This window comes from Triturus cristatus, chromosome 7, assembly GCF_964204655.1.
Source record: "Triturus cristatus chromosome 7, aTriCri1.1, whole genome shotgun sequence".
In the NCBI taxonomy this organism is placed as follows: Eukaryota; Metazoa; Chordata; class Amphibia; order Caudata; family Salamandridae; genus Triturus; species Triturus cristatus.
Window position 1 is genome coordinate 1,846,075,351 of NC_140590.1, and position 20,923 is coordinate 1,846,096,273.

Consider the following 20,923-nt stretch of genomic DNA (forward strand, 5'->3'; position numbering starts at 1 on the left):
GGCCTTTAGTTCGCGTCGGTACTGTTCCCGATCGGTATCGATAGTTATTTGTTAGTTTACTAACTTCACGACCAACTCTTTTCGCATCATATCCGACCATCGACCCGACTTCGACGATGGAATCGAGGACGCCATTCAAGCGGTGTCCTGTATGCAATGCGAAATATCCCCATGTCGACGTCCACCCGGTGTGCAACAAATGCCTTTCACCGGATCACGACGAGTCCACATGTATGGCCTGTGCCCGATTCCGATCCAAAAAGACTCTCCGGAATCGACAAGCAGCGAGACTTGAAGCGCAGCAAGCGGCACCGGCCCCGACCAACATCTTCAGCGCCGAGGACGAAGATGTGGAAGACGTGGAGAACCTACCCTCCAGCCCCGCTTCCGAACACAACTCCGGATCGGAAGACATCGAAGAACGACTCTTTTACAGAGACGAAGCCGACACCAAGGTAGGAGACTACAATGAGGCCTTAGGGGCCGAAGAGAGTAGCTCCGGTGACGAGCAAGGCCTACCCGTACAGACGGAAGATATCCCAGTGCGTCAGTCTATGGCTCCGGTCGAGGGATCGCCTTCGGGCCTTACCCAAGACCTATCCCGCAGTTCTTCGGCCCCGCCCTCTGGCCCGGCCTCGGACATTCAGCGGCAGCCATTACTACCCAAAACGGCTGGTTTCCCTTCATCGAAACCGAAACCAAAAGCCGTATCGGTTCCACAGAAACCGAAACTGAAAGTAACACTGGTCAGATCGAGGCCCACCACACCTTCGACGCCAGCCAAACCCGTCGGCACCGACCGCACCAAACGGGACTTCGGTGCCGAGCTCGCAGCAGCCGATGTCGGCGCCGACACACGGAAAAAGGCCATCGGTGCCGCCAAACCGCCTCGGCTCCCGGCACCGAAACAATCGGCTCCAGCCACAATGGTCAAAATAGCTGCTTCGTCTCACACTACTTCGAAAGCAGCACCAAAGGCACAATCTTCGACGCCGTCGACAGCTACTACCTCTCCTCGACTCGATGACCCCGTGGCGCCGAAAAAGTCCACGCCTGCCTCAACAGAACCGGTCGGCGCCAAAGAACCATCGGCGTTCCAGGTGCGGCAAGTTGCAGCGTCCTTGCAACGCATCAAAGAAAAGGCAGCCCAACAGGACCCTTCAGGCTCCGAGCCGAAAAAAGCTCAAAAAGCTTCTCCGGCATCAGCGAACATCACTTTTGGCCTGCCGCCATCCACGGCACCCAAACTGTTCGAAATCAGAACACGTGTCACCCACACTAGGATCACGCCTGCCGAACGCTCTCCTACGGAGACGTCACCATCCCACATCATCGATGCCGACACCGGCAGAATGATGCTCCACAAGCAGAGGATAACTTCCGAGCCAGCTTTGGACTCCTACCGGATCCCTCTAAAGAAAAAGCTGCCAGTGGATTCGGAACCGGTTCTTTACGAACCTCTCCATACCTCTTACCAAGATCCACAGTCCTTCTCTCCGACACACTCCGAAACCGATGTTTTGGAGGACTACATGGGTGACCACGTCCCCTACCCCGGAGAGATGGACCCTGACGGCCAACAGGACCCTGATCAGGCTTGGGATGACCCTGCAGACCCGGGTGCACATATGGATACACAGGACACGCAGCTATATGGCGCGAAAACGTCTCCCACAGAGGACACTGCCGCATTCAACGCCCTTATTGAACGTGCTGCGGCCAATCATGGTGTGCAACTCCACTCCGACACAATCGAGGACGATTTTCTAATGGATACTTTCGCATCCTCAGAACGGAATATCAAAACTCTACCCATGTTGAAAGGTGTCCTCAAACCAGCAAAGGACATTTTCAAAGAACCCACCAGGGCACGAGTAATAAACCCCAGGATCGACAAGAAATATAGGTCGGCGCCTGGGGACCCTACCTACATTAGAGGCCAGTTGCCTCTGGATTCCATCGTAGTCGCCAATGCTCGCAAACGGGCGCACTCACAGACAACTGGGGATGCTCCTCCCCCGGACAAAGAGTCCAAGGTGCTAGAGACCTCCGGCAAAAGGATTGCAGCCCAGGCAGCTAACATATGGCATATTGCCAATACTCAGGCGCTCCTAGCTCGCTACGATCGCGCACACTATGACACATTAGAAACATTACTCCAACATCTCCCTGACCAATACAAAGAGGGAGCAGAGATCCTCATCAGGGAGGGACAACTCCTCACTAACGCATCCATTAAGTGTGCACTGGATGCCGCAGACACTGCTGCCAGAGCAATAAACACTAGCGTCATGTTACGACGACACGCCTGGTTGCGAATCTCCGGATTCAAACAGGAGGTTCAGAATAACATCCTCAATCAGCCGATCAAACCCCGACTACTTATTCGGACCAGAGGTTGACACCACCCTGGAAAAAATAAAAAAGGACACAGACACTGCAAAGTCCATGGGGGCTCTCCAAACGCAGACCTTTCGGAGTGGCTCCTTTCGTCGCCCCGGAAATAGAGGAGCAGGTAGAGGACAGGGGTCACAGCAAACCTACAACAAGGGCAACACCCAAAGTACCTACGATAAAAACACCCGGGGTGGATATCGTGGTTCAAGCACAAAGGGTAGAGGACGCGGATACGGCAATACCAGATCCTCTCCCAAGAACAAACAGTGACGCCCTCTCCCTGCCTCCCGACCACATAACACCAGTCGGGGGAAGGCTACAAAGGTTCCTGTCCACGTGGAACTCCATCACCACGGACAGGTGGGTCAAAGATATTATCGAACACGGTTACTGCCTAGAATTAACCTCAACTCCACCCACAATACCGCCAAGACACCGTCCTATGTCCTCAGAGCACTTAGCGCTATTACAGCAGGAAGTGCTAAGTATGCTGCAAAAAGGCGCAATAGAGGTCGTACCCGTCCACGAGCACGGTACGGGGGTGTACTCCCTGTACTTTTTAATACCAAAGAAGGACGGGTCACTCAGACCCATACTAGACCTGAGACCCCTCAACCGCTACATTCTCTCAGAGCATTTCCACATGCTCACCCTCCAACAAGTCCTCCCATTGCTCAAACAGGGAGACTTCCTAGCCACGCTAGCCCTCAAAGATGCGTATTTCCACATACCCATTCACCCATCACACAGAAAATATCTCAGGTTCACTATTCAGGGGCAGCACTACCAATTCAAGGTTCTTCCCTTCGGCGTGACAACAGCGCCCAGGGTCTTCACAAAGTGCCTAGCTACAGTGGCTGCACATTTACGGAGGCAACACATTCATGTCTACCCTTACCTGGACGACTGGCTTGTTCAGGCAAAGTCAGCCCAGCAATGCGCCAGCCACATGTCCCGCACCATTCACCTCCTTCACAGCCTGGGATTCTCACTAAATTACCCAAAATCACATCTCCAACCCGCACAAGTACAACAGTACCTGGGTGCGACCATAGACACTCTGGCAGCCACAGCTCAGCCAAATTTAGTGAGGATCAACAGCATGCAAATGCTAATTTCCAAGTTCAAACCCCAACACTCCCTTCCCGCGCGAGTGTTCATGCAGTTGATAGGCATGATGGCCTCCTGCATTTTCATAGTCCCACACGCGAGACTACATATGCGCCCGCTTCAGGAGTGCTTAGCACGTCAATGGACTCAGGCTCACGGGCAACTAAAAGACCTAGTGTTGGTGAGCGGTCGGGCATACAACTCTCTGCATTGGTGGAATCCACAAAACCTTTGCAAGGGCCGACCGTTCCAAAAGCCTGTTCCACAAATAATACGGACAGCGGACGCGTCTCTCCAGGGATGGGGAGCTCATGTACTCAATTACACAGTGCAGGGACTATGGACAACACAACAAAAGAAGATGCACATCAACCTTCTAGAACTGATGGCAATCTTCCTAGCCATGAAGGCATTCAAAGAACACTTGTGCAACAAAGTCGTGTTGATCCGGACGGACAACATGACTGCCATGTACTACATACAGAAGCAGGGAGGAACACACTCTCCACAGTTGTCTCATCTGGCTCAGAGCATGTGGAAGTGGGCCATTCAGAGGAACATGTTCCTCATGGCGGAACACCTCCCCGCTCGATGGTGCTCCATCGTTGCTCCCGGGGCAGCAGCCGTCGGCTGATGAAGGCCACCGGGCGGTCGAGTCCCTTCTCATCAACCTGAGACAGGACGGCCCCGATCCCATATTCAGAGGCGTCTGTCTGCACGAGGAACTCCTTACTGTAGTCAGGGGCCTGGAGTACAGGGGCAGTGCACATCGCTGCCTTGAGAGTCTCGAAAGCGGATTGGCAGCGGGGAGTCCAGTGCACCTTCTTGGGTTGTTTCTTCGAGGTGAGCTCTGTGAGAGGCCCAACAATGCTCCCATAGTCCCGGATGAACCGCCGGTAGTATCCAGTGAGGCCCAGGAAGGCCCGCACAGCGGTCTGGGTAGTGGGGGGTTCCCATGCCTGGATGGCATCGACTTTTGGCTGGAGAGGGGCCACCTGACCGCTTCCCACCTGATGGCCCAGGTAGGTCACTGATCCTTGGCCGATCTGGCATTTGCTGGCCTTGATCGTGAGCCCGGCCCTTTGGAGGGCGGCCAGGACGGCTTTGAGGTGAATTAGGTGCTCAGCCCAGTGGTTGCTGTACACGGCAATGTCATCCAAATAGGCCGCGCTGAAGGCCTCGAGCCCGGCCAGAACCTTGTTTACAAGTCTCTGAAAAGTGGCCGGGGCGTTCTTCATGCCGAAGGGCATCACCCGAAAGTGGTAATGCCCATCAGGGGTAGAAAAGGCGGATCTCTCTCGGGCGCCGGGGGTGAGCTGGATCTGCCAGTACCCGGCGGTGAGGTCCAGCGTGCTCAGGTAGCGGGCGGACCCCAAGCGGTCGATGAGTTCGTCGGCCCGGGGTATAGGATGGGCGTCCGTCTTGGTCACAGTATTCAGGGCTCGGTAGTCTACGCAAAATCGTAACTCCGGGGGATGGCCCGGGGCTGCGGCCTTTGGTACCAGGACGACAGGGCTGGCCCACGGGCTGTCGGAGGGCTCGATGACCCCCAGGGCCAACATTTTCGCAACTTCGGCCTGGATGCATGCCCGTACTCGGTCGGGTACCCTGTAGGCTCGGTGTCGCACGGGGGGGCTGTCCCCGGTGTCGACGTCGTGGACGCACCAGTGGGTCACCCCCGGGGTGAGGGAGAAGAGGGCTGCGTAGTCCTGCAGCAGTTGTTGACAGTCGTTACGCTGTTCCGGGGTCAGGGAAGCGGCGAGCTGGACACCTTGGATGGATCCGTCGTGGATGTTGTTCTGCAAGAGGTCGGGTAGGGGCTCGGAGTCGTCCTCGCTCCCCTCGTCGGTCGCCAGCAGCAGGCTCAGTTCGGTCCGGGCAAAGTGGGGTTTGAGCCTGTTAGCATGTAGAACCCGGAGGGGGTTCCGGGGGGACTCTAGGTCGACTAGGTAGGTGACGGGGCTTTTCTTCTCCACCACCTTGAAGGGCCCGGTCCACTTGTCCTGGAGGGCGCAGGGCTCAACAGGGGCCATGACCCAGACTCTCTGGCCTGGCTCGAACTCGATGGTAGAGGTGTTCCGATCGTACCACCGCTTCATGTCCTCCTGGCTGGCCTCGAGGTTGGCTTCGGCCATGGCTCGGAACTTGCGGGTCTGGTTTCGTAGGGTCAGGAGGTATCGGTAGACGTCAGGAGGGGCGCCTTGGAGCTTCGTCTCCCAGTCCTCCTTGACCAGGCTGAGCGGTCCGCGTACCGGATGTCCGTACAATAGTTCAAACGGGCTGAACCCCAGGGACTTCTGCGGGACCTCCCGATAGGCGAACAGGAGGCATGGTAGTAGGACATCCCATCTCCGCCGGAGGGGCTCTTCCAAGCCCTGAATCATCCCCTTCAGGGTTCTGTTAAAGCGCTCAACCAGCCCGTTCCCCTGAGGGTGATAGGGGGTTGTGAATTTGTACGTGACCCCGCACTGCTGCCACAGGGACCGCATGTACTTGGAGATGAAGTTTGTGCCCCCGTCGCTCACCACTTCGCGGGGAAATCCCACTCGGGAGAAGATCCCCATCAAGGCCCGGCCTACCACGGGGGCCGTTACAGTTCTTAGCGGGACCGCCTCCGGGTACCGGGTGGCGTGGTCCACGAGGACCAGGATGAAGCGGTGGCCCAGGGCGGTCCGGGGGTCCAGGGGCCCCACGATGTCGATCCCGACCCGTTCGAACGGGGTGCTGACGGCTGGAAAGGGCTGGAGGGGGGCCTTGACCCGACCCCCCGTCTTCCCGCTGGCTTGGCAGGTCTGGCAGGACCGGCAGTGGTTGTCCACGTCTCTCCGCATCCGGGGCCAGTAGAAGTGGGTCACCAGACAGCTGTAAGTTTTGTCTTGCCCTAGGTGTCCGGCGAGGGGCACGTCATGTGCCAGGTTGAGAAGGAACTCCCGGAAGCGGAGGGGGACCACCAACACGCGGCTGGCCCCGAGTTCTGCCACTTTCTGTTCACTGTACAACAGGCCCTCGGCCCAGTAGACCCAGTGGGTGCCGGTCTGGTCCCCGTTGGCTTGTGCGGATGCTTGTTGTCGGACCCCTTCGAGAGAGGGACAGGACTGCTGTTCTTGCTGGAACTGCTCACGGGTGGGGCCCCCTTCGGGGCGCCATTGTGCAAGTTCTGGTAGGGCGCCGAGGGAAGAAACCTCTTCTGAGGAGGGCTCAGTAGGTCCAGTGTCGGTGTCCGCCTCCCCCTCGCTGCAGGCGGGGGGTGGTGCGAGCCCCTCGGGCTGGGCGGCACCGGGGGCCAAGGACGAGCGGGGGGCCTGGGCGGTCATGGACCGGGTGATGGCGCAGGCCCATTCGGATAGTCCCAGCATTCGGAGGTGCTCTCGTCGCTCCACTTGAGCCCAGGGGGAACTCTCCAGGTCGTTCCCCAGGAGGCAGTCTACTGGTGCGTCGTCGCGGACAGTCACTTTTAGTAGGCCTGTCACCCCTCCCCACTCGAAGGGGACCAGGGCCATCTGGCACAGGCTTTCGCTGTTGTCGGCCGTCCGGACGGGGCACAGCACATTGGGTAGGATCTGTTCGGGAGTCACCAGGTGGCAGCGGACAGCGGTGACACTGGCGCCGGTGTCACGAAGGGCTTCGGCCCGTTGTCCATTGACGGTGACCTGCTGCCGGTACTTCTGGGTGTTACTTGGGATGGGGGTGCGGGGCACCATTTCTCGGCTGCCCAGGCAGACCAGGGACATGGCCGCCGGCTCCCATTCGGTGGTTCCTCGGTCGAGGGTTTCTTCTTCTTCCTCTCCTTCCCCCAGGTCGGCGGCCGCCAGCTGTCGGGGCGGGGGCCCGCCGGCCCGCTTCTTCGGTTCAGGGGGCAGACCGGATCGCTGGCATAGTGTCCGGTTTGTTGGCAGCCGTAGCATGTTACGGGTGGCCGTGGTCCGGTTCTGGCTGGGGTCGCCCCTCTTCGGGCTAGGCTCGGGGAGAGGTGTTGCTGAGGCGGCCCTCGAGGTGGGCTCCGGGGGGCCCCGGCGGGGGGGTCCCGGTTCCGGTTCGGCCCTCCCCCTCCACCGCGTTGGCGGGGAGGTCCGGTGGGGTTCCTCTGGTACTCCCCCATCGAGTTCCGGGGGACTCGGGTGTTGACCCATCGATCGGCCTCGACAGCGAGTTTTCGTGGGTCGGTCATCTTGCTGTCGAGGAGGTGTTGCCTTAGCTCCACGAAGCAATTGTTGGAGAGATGTTCCCAAACAATGAGGTCGACCAGCTGCCCGTAGGTGGTGACTTTGCTACCCTTGATCCAACCTTCTAGGGCCCGGCTGAAAAAGTCCACATATTCCACCCAGGTGGTGCCCGGGATCTTCTTGCAGTCTCTGAACCGCTGGCGGTACATTTCCGCGGTTAGCCCGTAGCGGGTGAGCAGGGCCTCCTTCATGTGGTCGTAGGAGGTCATCACCTCCTCTGGCAGCTGGAGCAGTGTGTCTCGACCTTCACTTGGGAACCGACCCCACAGGCCGGCGCCCCAGTCCTTTCGGGGCACCCGATGGGAGGTCATGGCCACCTCGTATGCCTTGAACCATTGCTGGATGTCGTCATTCTTATAGTACTCCTTGACGACATCTTTCGGGATATGTACTTTGGCCTCGGCAGGCGGTAGGGTGTCTCTATTGCTGGGGGTGTCGGTCCCCCCGTTCTTTGCCTTGATTTCGAGCTCTTTGAGACTCGCTCGTGCTCAAGGGTCAGTTTTTTTTCCTCCAACTCCCGGTGCCGTCTCTTCTCTTCTATCTCCTCTTGTAGCCGTAGCTGCTCTAGGGCCAGTTTCTTTTCCGCCAGCTGGAGTTCGTTGTCCAGCCGCAGTCGTGCGAGCTCTAGTTCGTGGTTCCGGACCTTCTCCCGCTCTCGTATCTCTTCTTCGGAGAGGCCGGTTTCGAGGCTCTTTCTTCCTCCGGTTGCCGGAGTCGGTGCGGTTGATGTGGCCACAGTCAGGGGCAGGGGACCTTCTTCCTGGGAGTGGCCTGCCTCGGCCTCCAGCCAGGTCCTCAGGGCTTTCTGCATCTCCTCTTTGGTACCTAGGCCGGTGGTTGTAATGCCTTTGTCCTTGCAGAACTGTTTCAATTCTTTGTGCGTATATTCCTCCAACCGTTCGGGCTGGAACTCCGTGGTCGCGTTATTTTCTTGGTTGCTCATGACTTCTGTTTGTCTGGATGGGTATCTAGTGGGTTACTGGCTGGTACGTACTGCGTTCGGCTCGGATCCCGTCGCTGGCCACCAAATGTTGGAAGGCGGACCCCGAGGAGTCGGCGAGACCACTCAGGGGGGCCCCCACACTGTACGAAGTAGCCGAGCGCTGCAGAGAAGCCTCCTGAGAGATCCTTCTCCTATTAGGTACTAGCACAGTAACACCACCACACCGGACTCAAGGAGGTTGTCTCAAGATGAGCAATTCTTTATCAGCATGTTAAAAGGTTACGGGTTCAATATTTACACAAAAAGGGGATCGAGGGATCCGCAAAGGTTTCAGTGTCTCTTTAGAAGGAAAGGGGTAGCGGGACAGTCTTTGGCAGGAGCTTGGTACGAAGGTACCTGGGGCCCAGTTCTTATCCTCAAGCTGGAGGACCTCCGGATCTCGGAGGGGTCGAGCCGCGACGGCGTCAGCAGGGCTCTGGCGTTCAGTTCGTGGAGAGCCGCGATCAGGTCAGCAGGGCTCTCAAGATGGTGTCTACTCAGCTCGAGCCGCGACGTCGTCAGCAGGGCTCCGAAGGAGGTTTCAGCGAGGTTGGGCCGCGACAGCGTCAGCAGGGCCCCGATGTTCCGGGGGGCTTCAAGGTTTCGGCAAGAAGGAGCCGCGACACAGTCTGCAGGGCTCGTGGTGGTTTCAAGCAAGAGTTCTTCTCCGTAGGGTCGGCCGCGATTCAATCAGCAGGGCTCTCGACTCCGGGATACAACTGCCGGTCTGTGGCGGGGTCGCCCCAGATATAGGTCTGGAGCCCTTTGATGTCCGGACCCTTGCGCCCGGGGGGCGGAGAGGCCGGGTTGGGAGCGGCCAGACGCCCAGCAGGAGAGGCGCCCGGCCCAGGAGAGATGGAGGCCGATCGCACCTCGGTGTGTGGGGACGGTTGGGGGTCCCATCGATACCGCCCTCCGCCAGGGCGATGAGGTGTTCACGTGACACCCCCTGGCCAGTTCTTGGTGCCTCAATGTCTGGGCCTTGCTGGGGCTGAGGCCGGGTTGAGCGGAGTCAGGAGGACTGGTGTGCAGGGTCACGTGGCAGGCGACAAAATGGCGGAGCCCCGAGGCGTAGGTGACCTCGTGCGGCCCGAACGGGTAGCTCGTGGAGGCTAGGGCGGGGAACGGGCCCAACCCCCGGGAAGTCAGGACCACGCCACGAGGCCGGGTCCAACAAACGCCATCTCCAAAGCAGGTATAGCCAGATGGATCGTTAAATGTATTCAAATTTGCTATCAAAAGGCTAAACGCACATTAACGATTCCCCCACGAGCCCACTCAACACGTAAGTTAGGGGCCTCCATGGCTTTCCTAGGAAACATTCCTTTGCATGATATATGTAGAGCAGCCACCTGGTCCACTACACACACATTTACCAAACACTATTGTGTAGATGTGCAATCAAAACAGCAGGCAGCTGTAGGACAGGCTGTTCTCAAAACTCTTTTTCAGACCGCTGCAGCTGGCACTGGTAGCCGCCGCTAATAGAGGGTACTGCTATATATTCTATGCACAGATATGAATTCAGCAGCCCACATGCCTCGAACTGAATATGCTACTTACCAGTATGCATCTGTTCTTGGCATGTAGGGATGCTGACATTCATATCGCCCTCCCTCCTCCCCGGCGCCTGTAGCAGCTGCAGCCCTCAGAATTACTGTAAGCATGGTCATCACTTTCTGTATCTACTCCATCACTGCCACAATGGCGAAAAACAATCTGAGGATGGAGAGGATGCCCATGCGCACTGTAGTCCAGGGGAGGAGTCACCTATCCCAGGATACTTCGAAGACTCTTCCAGGACAACAACGTGCAAACATCCGGACCCAACACTAGGCGGCGATCTATGCACAGATATGAATGTCAGCAGCCCTACATGCCAAGAACAGATGCATACTGGTAAGTAGCATATTCAATATTTAGCATCTTCCACCTTCACACATGCCCAGTTGAATTTGCAGCTGTCCTTGCGGCTGTTAGTAGTATGTAACTGTCAGGATGTGATTACTAGCATTGGCAAACTGTTAACTCCTCCTACTTGTCGACCTGTACTTGTACCGCCTTCTTTTGAGCCCCTGTGTGGGTATAAAAGGACCATGCTCCTTCTGTTCGGTGTGCTACTTCATGCATTACTGAAGGGTGCTGTGTAGATGTTGTTCCACCTCATGCGGTATATTAAACTTTGTATTTTCAATTCCAGTTTCTGTGCCATCTTCTTCCTATTTGTCTGAGGACTCTTTGCAGAGAAGGGCGAACCCCTTGCACAGGTAGGCCTTGCTGAGGCTTACTCCGACACAGTGTATAGCGGTGTGGGTGGGGGGGGCACTTCAGGGGTAGGCAGGTGGTCTGCTATGTTCTGCAGTATATGGCCTGCAGAGGTTACCCCCTCCCACTAAAACCCCCATCCCAGAATGCACATCAGACATCCGTGGCTGTGACTACCCCAGCTGCAGTCCAGCCCAGTCTGAATCTCCTGTCCTCCACCCTGCCTCTTCTCGTCCCTCTGGGGATACACTTTGAAAAGTCTCTCCATCACCTCTTCTGAGATGTATGAGGGAGGAAGTTGGGGATTCGCATCAAAGGAGTCCTGTGCAAATTCCAAATCTTGACAGAAGGGAGAGTCATTCATGTGAAGGGGCAAGGGAGTGCAAGGGGGGGGGGCAGCAATGAAGGATGCACTCCCCAGGACTACTAAAATAAATAAAGCGACGAAAGGAAAGGGGTGGGAGATCAACAAATGAGCTGAGGTAGGAGGGAGAGGCACGGACATGAGGAGAAATGAGCTGGGAGAGTGTGGGGGAGAGGAAGGAAAGACATGCTCCTACAGAGTGCTAAAATAAAGAAATAATTAAAACAAAGCAGGAAGGGATGATAAAGCCACACAGAAAGTGGGGAGAAGCAACATGCACAGCAGAAAAGGGGGTATAAATGTAAAACTAAACAAGCAGACAAGGGACAGAGAGAAAAAAGCACATGCACTCTCATGGAGTGCTGAAAAAAGAGGAGTTGTAAGCAGCGAATGGATACAAATAATGCAATCAGAATGTTATCTTATGGCATGTAATGTTACGTCTATTCGTAGCGCACACTTGCAACCACGGGGGTATCCTGGCTAGGGGCAGGTGTGTGTGTTCAGCCTCGACTAGGGCAGGTGCTTGGTCGAATGGCCTGGTCTTCAGCTTCATGTGGAAACCCTGTAAAACAGATGCTCCAGGGGAAGAACAAACACAAGAAGAGAGAAGAACTCCATAGAAGTGAAAGGAAATGAGATTGATAAGAAAGCTAACAAGTTAGGAGAAATGGACTGACCTAAAGTCCACTTTAAGTACTGGCACGGCAGGCAATTGGTCTACCGAAGACAAGACAGCTCTATAGGCAGAAAAAAAGCTGCCATACACTTGCATGCTGTCGTGGTTTCTTTAACTTTGCACTTGCTGTAGTATCTTTACTACTATTTTGGTATTCACAAACTAAGGGGCAGGTTTACAAGCCCATTGCGCCACTTTTGCGTCACTTTTCCCATGTTAAAAATGATGCAAAAGTGGCACAAGGGGCTTGTAAATAAGCCCCTAAGAGTGTAATTTTACTACTAGTAATTTTACAAGTGTAATTTTACTACATGTAAAATAACTAGTAGTAAAATTTCACTCATAGCCTGAGAATGCAAAGGCAGTAGTAAAGTGTTGGAACCAGCAATTTCTGCTTGGCTGAAGGGATGCCCCAGCCAGGCAGACCTCACTCCTCTTGTCAAGGGCAGGTGATTACACACACTGTACAACCTGCGCTCACTCTTCGGTAGCTTTGCACTGAGCAGTCAAGCTTACCACAGAAGCAATATATAAAGCAAAAGCACAGCACGCAACCACTGTAAATAAACTGCACAACGCAAAGGAGAGACTTCACACGTGATGTATGGAAATAACATTTGTACGCAACACACACAATAATCAACGCAACATGAACATCATGTACTTTTGGGGATTAATCACACTTGGAAATATTACTAGCTGTACTAGGCCCAATAAGGTTGATAAGATATCAATAGTATGCACACATGGAACTATTTGAAACCCCACACAGAACCCTTATGCGTTGCAACACGTTGTCAGCCTCAGGCCCACCTCCACAATTCTAACAATTCAATATCAGACAGGTATAGGGTACACTCTGGGTCACAACAACATCAGAAAAATTTACATACAAGGAATGACAACACTTTTAAGCAGCACCGCGGGCTGGGGACCACCGGGTAAAACCAATGTTAAATGTAAAGTACTTTTGGCAAGAAATCAATGTATAACCCACACCGCTGTCCAGTGTCGTGAATCATAGGCTGTCCACAGACTGTCACTCCCACATACACGCACACACTCACTCCGCACTGCTACAAGGTGCAACAGGTACCAGCCCAGTTCTTTATGGGACACTCTCGCACACATATGCGCACCATACCCTAATGCGGTGCACCTGATCCCCAGTAGTTGAATGGATAATACACTGCAGACAGCGTGGCTCCAATTCACCCCTACTATCCTATACCCCCCTATGAAAGATCACCAGCCCCTCCCTCCGGATAACAGGCCACACGCAGCACAGGTCACACTTAGTCCTGGTCCGGAAAACCAGGTGGGGATAGGTAGCAAAATTAGAGTGGAGACAGATGTAAACATGGGGGTCCTGGCACCACTCAGGAAGTTTACCAACAGTTTGTGAAGCAGAAGTGGTCTGAGGCAATAATTGGTTACAAACAGGGGTTCATCAGGGTCTTCTGGCACCAGCCCAGTTCTGCGAGCTCAAAGGGGGGTTCACCCAGTCTCTTGACCCGAACTGTCTCAGAAGCATTCCTCCAGGCTAGTCAATCACTCTCACTCCTACCCGGTGCTAAGAAGTCATCGGGATGGGCCAGGTGGGGAGAGGGCAGTTGGTCCACCGTGATGAGGCCAGGAAGAAAACAATCAGTGAATGGGAAATGACACAAGGGGAACCTCCTAGCCTAAGGAGATATTCAGTATAGTGCACAGTGATCAGGGTCATACCCAGGTAATCCAGGCACAAGGGCTGGCACACAACGACATGGGTCACACCAGACACTTCAGTTTACACATACAGAGTTTCAAATTCTGGACCTCCCTGGAAATGAGGCCCTCTGTCCAGTGCATGTTGCTGTAGGTTGCACCAGACGATTCTGGTCACTCACACAGCTGAAAGTTCAGCAATATCCCATGAGGTAGAATGAGATACTGCAAAGGGTACACACCCACCTCCGAGAGTCACACCCTGTGAATCGGACACCGCACACAATGAGCATGCAGTCGAATTGTCGCTCGAGGGACATGGGGCACAGTCGACGAAGTGGGCCACTTTGGATCCTGCAATAGGTGCATCTGCTCACCACCACAAGACATTTATTCATGCAGAGATTCCTGCAGTAGAGCGGTCTCAGGCCTAGATGCGGGCAGAACTTCTGGGGCTCTGAACTAGGCACTCTGGTCTCCAGGCATGACTTTTCATTCCAAGCTCATGCCGGGCTGTCCGATGGAACTTAGAAAGCGATGTGGGCACTTAAGAGGGCACCCTACTCAGATGTCACCGATAGACTATGTGGGCCCCTCGTTGGAGATCTTTGATGTCCCTGAGACCTCCAAGAGAACAGGGGACCAACCGACCTGGTCCTAGAGCCCACTTCAGGTTGCCACATATCAGCAGGCAGTGAGCTCAGGCCAGTCACTATTCAAGAAGGCATGCGGTCCTCCTCAATGGCAGTAATCCTCCTTGTGCACAACAGGTTCCTATGGCAATGTGCACTACGCAGACCATGTTATCCGGTCCTGCGGCCCTACAAGCGGATCTCCCCTTTGAGGGACGGAGGCACCAGTAGTTCTACTGTACTGGGCCTTTGAAGTTGGGGACGTTCAAAGGGTATCCCTTTGAACCACAGATGGGTCCCCTAAATTTCCACCCTGCCTGTCATGAGGCTACAGAATGTAAATCTCTATCTTTAAGGGGCAAAGATCTGGCTCCAGATGCCAAGTGTCACAACTTCTTCCCCCCATCCATTCCTCCAGGGACGCAAATGACAGAGGTCGGCCGTTCCAATTGCATGCCCTATGGTTTATGGCTGTCATGATGTTATGACCGGCGCCATGTACCATGGCACACAGGAGTTTGAGCCTAGAAATGCCTTCATTTTGATAAGTCGCATTAATAATCGAGTTCACCTTTACCACTGGAAAGGGTTTGGCATGGGCTAGTGAGCTCACTCATAAAAAGAGCATTAACTGGTAATGAAGGCCTGCATTTCACAGCTTTTAATCCAGATGTTGTTTTAAAACCTGCCAGCCAATCACAACTAATATTTTAGTTGGCATCATGGACGTCAATTCACTAAAATGCCAGGGCTAGCTGTAGTGACATTACACACATTTAGGCCTTCACTTTCACTCACACACACACACACACACATGCTTACACACACACATTTACATATGTTCACATAAGCACACCCTCAGCCGTAAGCACACAGAACACACATTTCAAAACATTTTTTTACTTACCTCAGCTGCCAGGGAAGGTCATATACCAGGTAATAGTACTCCATTTTTGATTACACTAATAGCAAATAATGTAATAGCATTCACTATTAATGGAATAAAAATTGACAGAAAACAAGCGGAGTGGGGTCCAAGCAGATGGCAATAAGGACAATCTGCTGCTGTGTTCCTGGTACTGATTTTGCCAGCTCTGAGGCCAAGGGTCGTTAAGGCAGTGCCAGTGGTTGCAAGGCGCAAGACAGGGGTCGCAGCTGCGACCCCTAAATTACATCCATGGCTGTCATTATCATGAAGTAATTGTTCTAAACATTCGACTTTGGCTTAAGCCACATAATTCAGGTGTCAAAAGATTATTTTATGATAATGCTTTTTTGAACATTCAATAACGCTACAATAATGCACAGCCCCCCTTTTCACTACTTCACTGATTGTGTCACGAGATTATCAGGCAGTCATATCATACCATGGGGGCTGCATATTTCTTCTTGCAGATGTTTCAAAGACTCTTTCAGGTGCCTGAATTCAGCTGTTATATTCAAATGGAGGTCTGGGTTACTGCTGTTGCAGGGCCTCTCTTCCTCTCTGCTGGTCTGCTGCAAGGATTGGAGACCTATTGGAAAAGAACAGGGCAAATGTATAAATTATTAGGATATACTATGGCACAAGAAGAGAAACAAGTGTCAACTCTGCCTCTGTCCAACTGGCTGACCTTCATGGTGACAGCATGCATTCTGTGACATCCTTACACTTGCAGAATACACACACACGCGCACACACACACACACACACACATCACACACTCCCCCATACTCATTCTCATTTGATGTGATGTTGGTATTTATAAAGCGCTATATAACCTTTTGGGTTTCATAGCACTAACAGATACCATGTGCCTGTTAGTCAGAGGACCAGTGAATAAAGGAACAGTAACAGATAAACATGCTTTACCTGTCTCTATCTGATGTGTAGTTTACCAATTGTTAGACCAGCATGTATACCCTCTTTGAGTATGGATGCCCAACCCAGAGCAGTGAGATACATAACATACATGAAATGAGGGTTCAAGCTCTCATGGGTAGCTGGTATTCCAACCATGTTCCTTTATTTCATCTGATTTTTACACTTAGAATATCACAAATGGACAACACGTGTCTCTCTAAAAAGGTGGGAAAGTTACACTTTGTTAAGTCATTTGTTTAAATCAGTTATCAACATAATCAATTGACTCAAGAAAATATCCCTTTATCACCCACCATACCTGTATCAGGTATCTCTAAAAACGTCAGCTAGTTCATTAATTCAATCTAATGAATGCAGAATGCTGCGGATTTAACTTGTCTTCTCTGGACATATTGCACCTACATGCCTCATGTACAGTGCATTAAACCCTCTCCTGTCAAGCACAAATCAATCAGATTCAACTATTCCATTTTCCTCAGTGAACCAATCAGTTTTCATAGTTTATACAGATACATTGTCTAAGGTGTTAGAAATTGAAAAGTGCTTGCTGGTTTCTTACCCCTGCAGAGCGCTCAGTGGTCCTCAGCGGCAGGTGATGTGCACATATGAGGCTGAAACGTGTCCATAGGCCACCACTATTAGGTATGTAGATCAGATGTCGCACATGCACGTTCATGCCAATGCACATACAGCACTCTCAGGCAAGATGTGGGAGTGCACACAACATGCCTGTACACATATGATAACAATAATACAGGCCAATGAGTGTACAGTATCAAACACACGCCTATCACCGTATTCGTGAACACACATGGGTGCATAGACACATACTGAGATGAAATGTGCTCATGGGAATAAAAGACTATCACATCCTGACAAGTGACTCTGGACATGCTTTAAATCCATGACTGCAGACTTCCATGTGTGATCCATGACCCCCTCTACAGGTGATGAGATATAACAACGCCCCCTTGCAGCCCTGGAAATCCACAGCGCCAGCCTCTGGGGGCCCGGAGTTTAGGTTCTGCTGCTTGCCCATCACTGGGAAGCTTCGATGTATCCCCTAGAGTGGGCTGTACTGTTCTGTGCCCCCCTATTGCATCCTGCATGACGTCACCAGCTGACTCCTTCCATGTATGAAGAGCAGTGATGGTGAAGAGGTGCCCATGATACCACCAGGATGAGATACGATGACACAAGGAATCCTGACACAAGATGATGCCATCTCTAACTTATTTTGAAGTTTCAACACAAGTTCCCACATATATCATTTCCTAAACACTTCCTGAAATGTGACTGCAGCAGGTTACAGGTTCCTCCGGAGCCTGGTGATGGGCGTGGTCTCATGAGAGGGGCTAGCCCCCCACCCATTGAGTGATATTTCATCAGCACCTTGAGGGCTCAACATCTCTTTTACAGACCTCTGTGTCCCTCTGCATTGGGACACCAGCCTTGCGCTTGTCCCTGCGGCTGTCTCGAGCGCAGCAATCTGCAGATGGATAGGATGGTCGTCAGACAACTAAAGAGAGGGTGTGGTTCACCCGTGACGTCATCGCCCATTAATCCCAGATCTGGGCCGTAAATTTGATTTTGCCACATGCAGTGGTCGAAGTGCATTACAAAAGTAGTTGCATTGTGAGGCTATGCGCAATGGGGGTGGGGCAAGTGAGTGGGCGTGGTCAGAGGCATGGCTAAGAAACCCAAAATATAATGAAAATTAAATGCGAGTTATGTTAATCAGTGGCAAATGCACTATCATACATTATGAATCCTCTGTTAGTGCACTGCACCAGAGGGCCACTGATTTGAATCCTGGTTGGTGCAGTGGAGAATAGTGACTTGTGTGTGTTTAGTGCTACGAGGTCCCAGTCTATGACAGAAAGCACTGTGAACATGCAAGTCATTATTTTAAACTTAGATAACAAACAGTATAAAATAAGCTGCCTCAAAATGTGCAAAAGGATTTAAGACAAAAAAGTGCTTCCAAAATATAGATTTTAGTAATGCCCGGACTGTACGTAGTGCATATTTTTTTAGGACAGTCTTAAAAGCAGACTTTACAGCCTAGCTGGTAGCTCCCTTACAATACCTCTCAAAAAGAATAAGGGCCTAATTATGAGTTTAGTGGTCCGAGGACCGCCAAACTGACGGTGACAGTCTGGCCACTGCTGAACTGGTCGTCTGACCGCTGGATTACAACTTGGGCGGTTGGACCACCATGGCACCACTGCAACCACCAGGGATCAGAGATAACTCTCTGTGGCATGGCGGTCTGAGGGCCGTAATATGCTTGGTGGTGCCATGGGGCACCGCCAAGCATTTTATGACTTTCCTCACCCCCGTCGGTCTCATGGAGGTTCTTACCCCATTAAATTGGTGGTGGTGAGGAAAGAAAGGGGGCCCTACAGGGTCCCCTCTTGGCCATGTACACGGCAGCGCATGCAAGGGGGCACTTGTTGTGCCCCTCTGTGTGCATGCACGCCATTCCTTCACGGCATGGACTCAACAGTCCATGCTGTGAAGGAACGTGCACTGGCAGTCCCGCTGCGGTGCAGTTTAAGGCTCACATATGACCCTTTAAACTGAACCACCATGGAACCACCACGCCTCCTACCTGCTAGACCATGATAATACTCGTAATCTGACAGGCAGGCGGTGGCACTGTTTGGCAGTGTGGTAGGGGGCGGTGGTGCAGCCGCCCGCTCCCACGCTGCCAAACTCTTAACTGGGCCTTAAATCCGTGTCAACCAGAAGCTTCCAGTGATTCCATCAATTAAAGTCAATACCGGCTTCCAAGCACCCTTTATATTTACAGGTTGACCCGGTGTGTGCATTTACATTTCTTTCAGAGAAGCAGACACCCTGGCAAGAAGGCTTGTTTAGCTGTCTGCCCCTCCCTCATTTTCACAGCACATGAGGCTCCCTGTGCCACTAAATCAATTCAACTCTCGGAACTAACCTTCCCAGGACGGTTGTCTTTTCACAAAAAGTAAGGGAACTCTTCTTTTAAAATTAAAAAAAGTATTAGCACTTTGTGCCCCTCAGATCCCCCACTTTGACCACTGGCCACATGACATTAAAATGTTCCAGCGAACATGACCCGTTTCTTACACACGTCCCATCATTATGTCACAAATGTAGACACTTATGCTGTTTGTGGGGAGACTTACTGAGGACAACGAGCACAGGAACTGCAATCAGAAGCGCAGAGACCAGGACTCCCAGAAGAAGCCTGAAGAGAGGGCGGGACAGCAGCGACCTGGAAGAGACTACAGGGAGGGAGTTAAGGTCAACTTATGTACATACCGAAACTAATAACAAATCTAGAACATTCCAGAATACCTGCATTATTGATGCTGTGCATGTGGCACTGAAACGTGTCAACTTTAAGCCACTCGAGAATACTTTACACACAGGCCTTTTCCACAGGCTGGTGCTAGAGTACATCTTAAGATCATGGTGTGTAAATATGATCCTAGCAGTTAGTTGTCTACTGTATGGGGATTCGTGTGAGAGTGGGACTAAGGCTGACAATTTCAAAGGTGCATCAGATGTTTGAATGGAGTCAGAGTTCACCATCATTCAAGGAAGTGTGACAAAATAGGAGCACACCTGTAGAATACCAGGAGCCCAGAGTTGTGTAGTGAATACACTGTAGGAAGGTGGAGGATTATGTGGTGTGGGGGTCAGACCTCACCATGTAATACTAACATGATACCCCAAAGATGGTCCTTGGATTCACACTGTCTAACACTAACTCAGTCCTGGTAGTGTGGCAAAGTGCAGTCAGGCTTTACTAGAGGAACATGTGTCAAACATTTCAGAGTACCAACATGGACGAAAAGCAATTGACACAACTCAAGAGAAATCCGACACCAATTTATATAAAAATAGACTGTATTTTTATCTTCATTTAGAAACCAAAATGAATGGAATAGCAGACATATAACTAGAGATATAGGTTTCTGAAATAATATACAATCAGTGCAAAATAATACAGTTAAAAATTAACATTGTGGTCAATGGGGAAAACCACTAGTGACAATCGGTCACTTGCAGGTTGAGTTGCGCTGGACCCCTGCAGGGTAAAGGTGACGCGGTTCCCAGGACCAATCCCCTACAGTCTCTTTAATTTTACCTGGTCCATGGAGCCTGGGCGCAGAGTTGTCTGGCTGTCCCTGGTGCTGAGCGGGAGTCGCAGGAGAGCTGCTTTTACCGCTGAAACCATGATGCTGGGGAAAAAGATGCATAAACACAGCAATGGGTCAGCTGCTGATGTCGGATGAATGTTCAATAGAGTTCCCTCTGGGTGCAGCGTCGAATGCATGGGTTGCCAGACTGATGACCAACAAGCCTTTGCAGTGGTAAATGGAGCAGAAAGCAACTTCGACATCCGGGAGTCCCAGGGAAAGCGGTAGCTGCCTGTAACTTCGTGGAAGGCAGGACTACAGTTCCCACAATGCACTAGACTATCTGGATCTTGGCTATCCCTCGGAGAGCCCGATGGCCAGCAATTTTTCAGATCCAGAGTGTTATTTTTCCTGCAGTTTGCAGGGAACTAGTGGCACTAGTCCAGGGGAGTCTGAGGGTGTTTCAGACTTCCACAAAGCTCCCTCTCTCTGGGGGGAACCGAAAGGTAGCCTAGGACGAGTCTTGTTCAGTCAGTTCCAGGACTGTTGCCATAGGTGCAGGGTATCCCT

General features: G+C 52.4%; 1 protein-coding gene across 1 annotated transcript in view; it reads right to left on the reverse strand.

Annotated features, from left to right (window-relative positions):
- Positions 1-20,923, reverse strand: part of LOC146813414 (C-type lectin domain family 10 member A-like) — a 168,090-nt gene that overhangs the window by 50,842 nt on the left and 96,325 nt on the right. Inside the window, exons 3-4 of the mRNA XM_085614761.1 lie at positions 19,394-19,492; positions 15,727-15,873 (exon numbers count right to left, since the gene is read on the reverse strand). Of these exons, the coding sequence (XP_085470887.1) occupies positions 15,727-15,873; positions 19,394-19,492 (246 nt within the window). The remainder of the gene's footprint in view (positions 1-15,726; positions 15,874-19,393; positions 19,493-20,923) is intronic.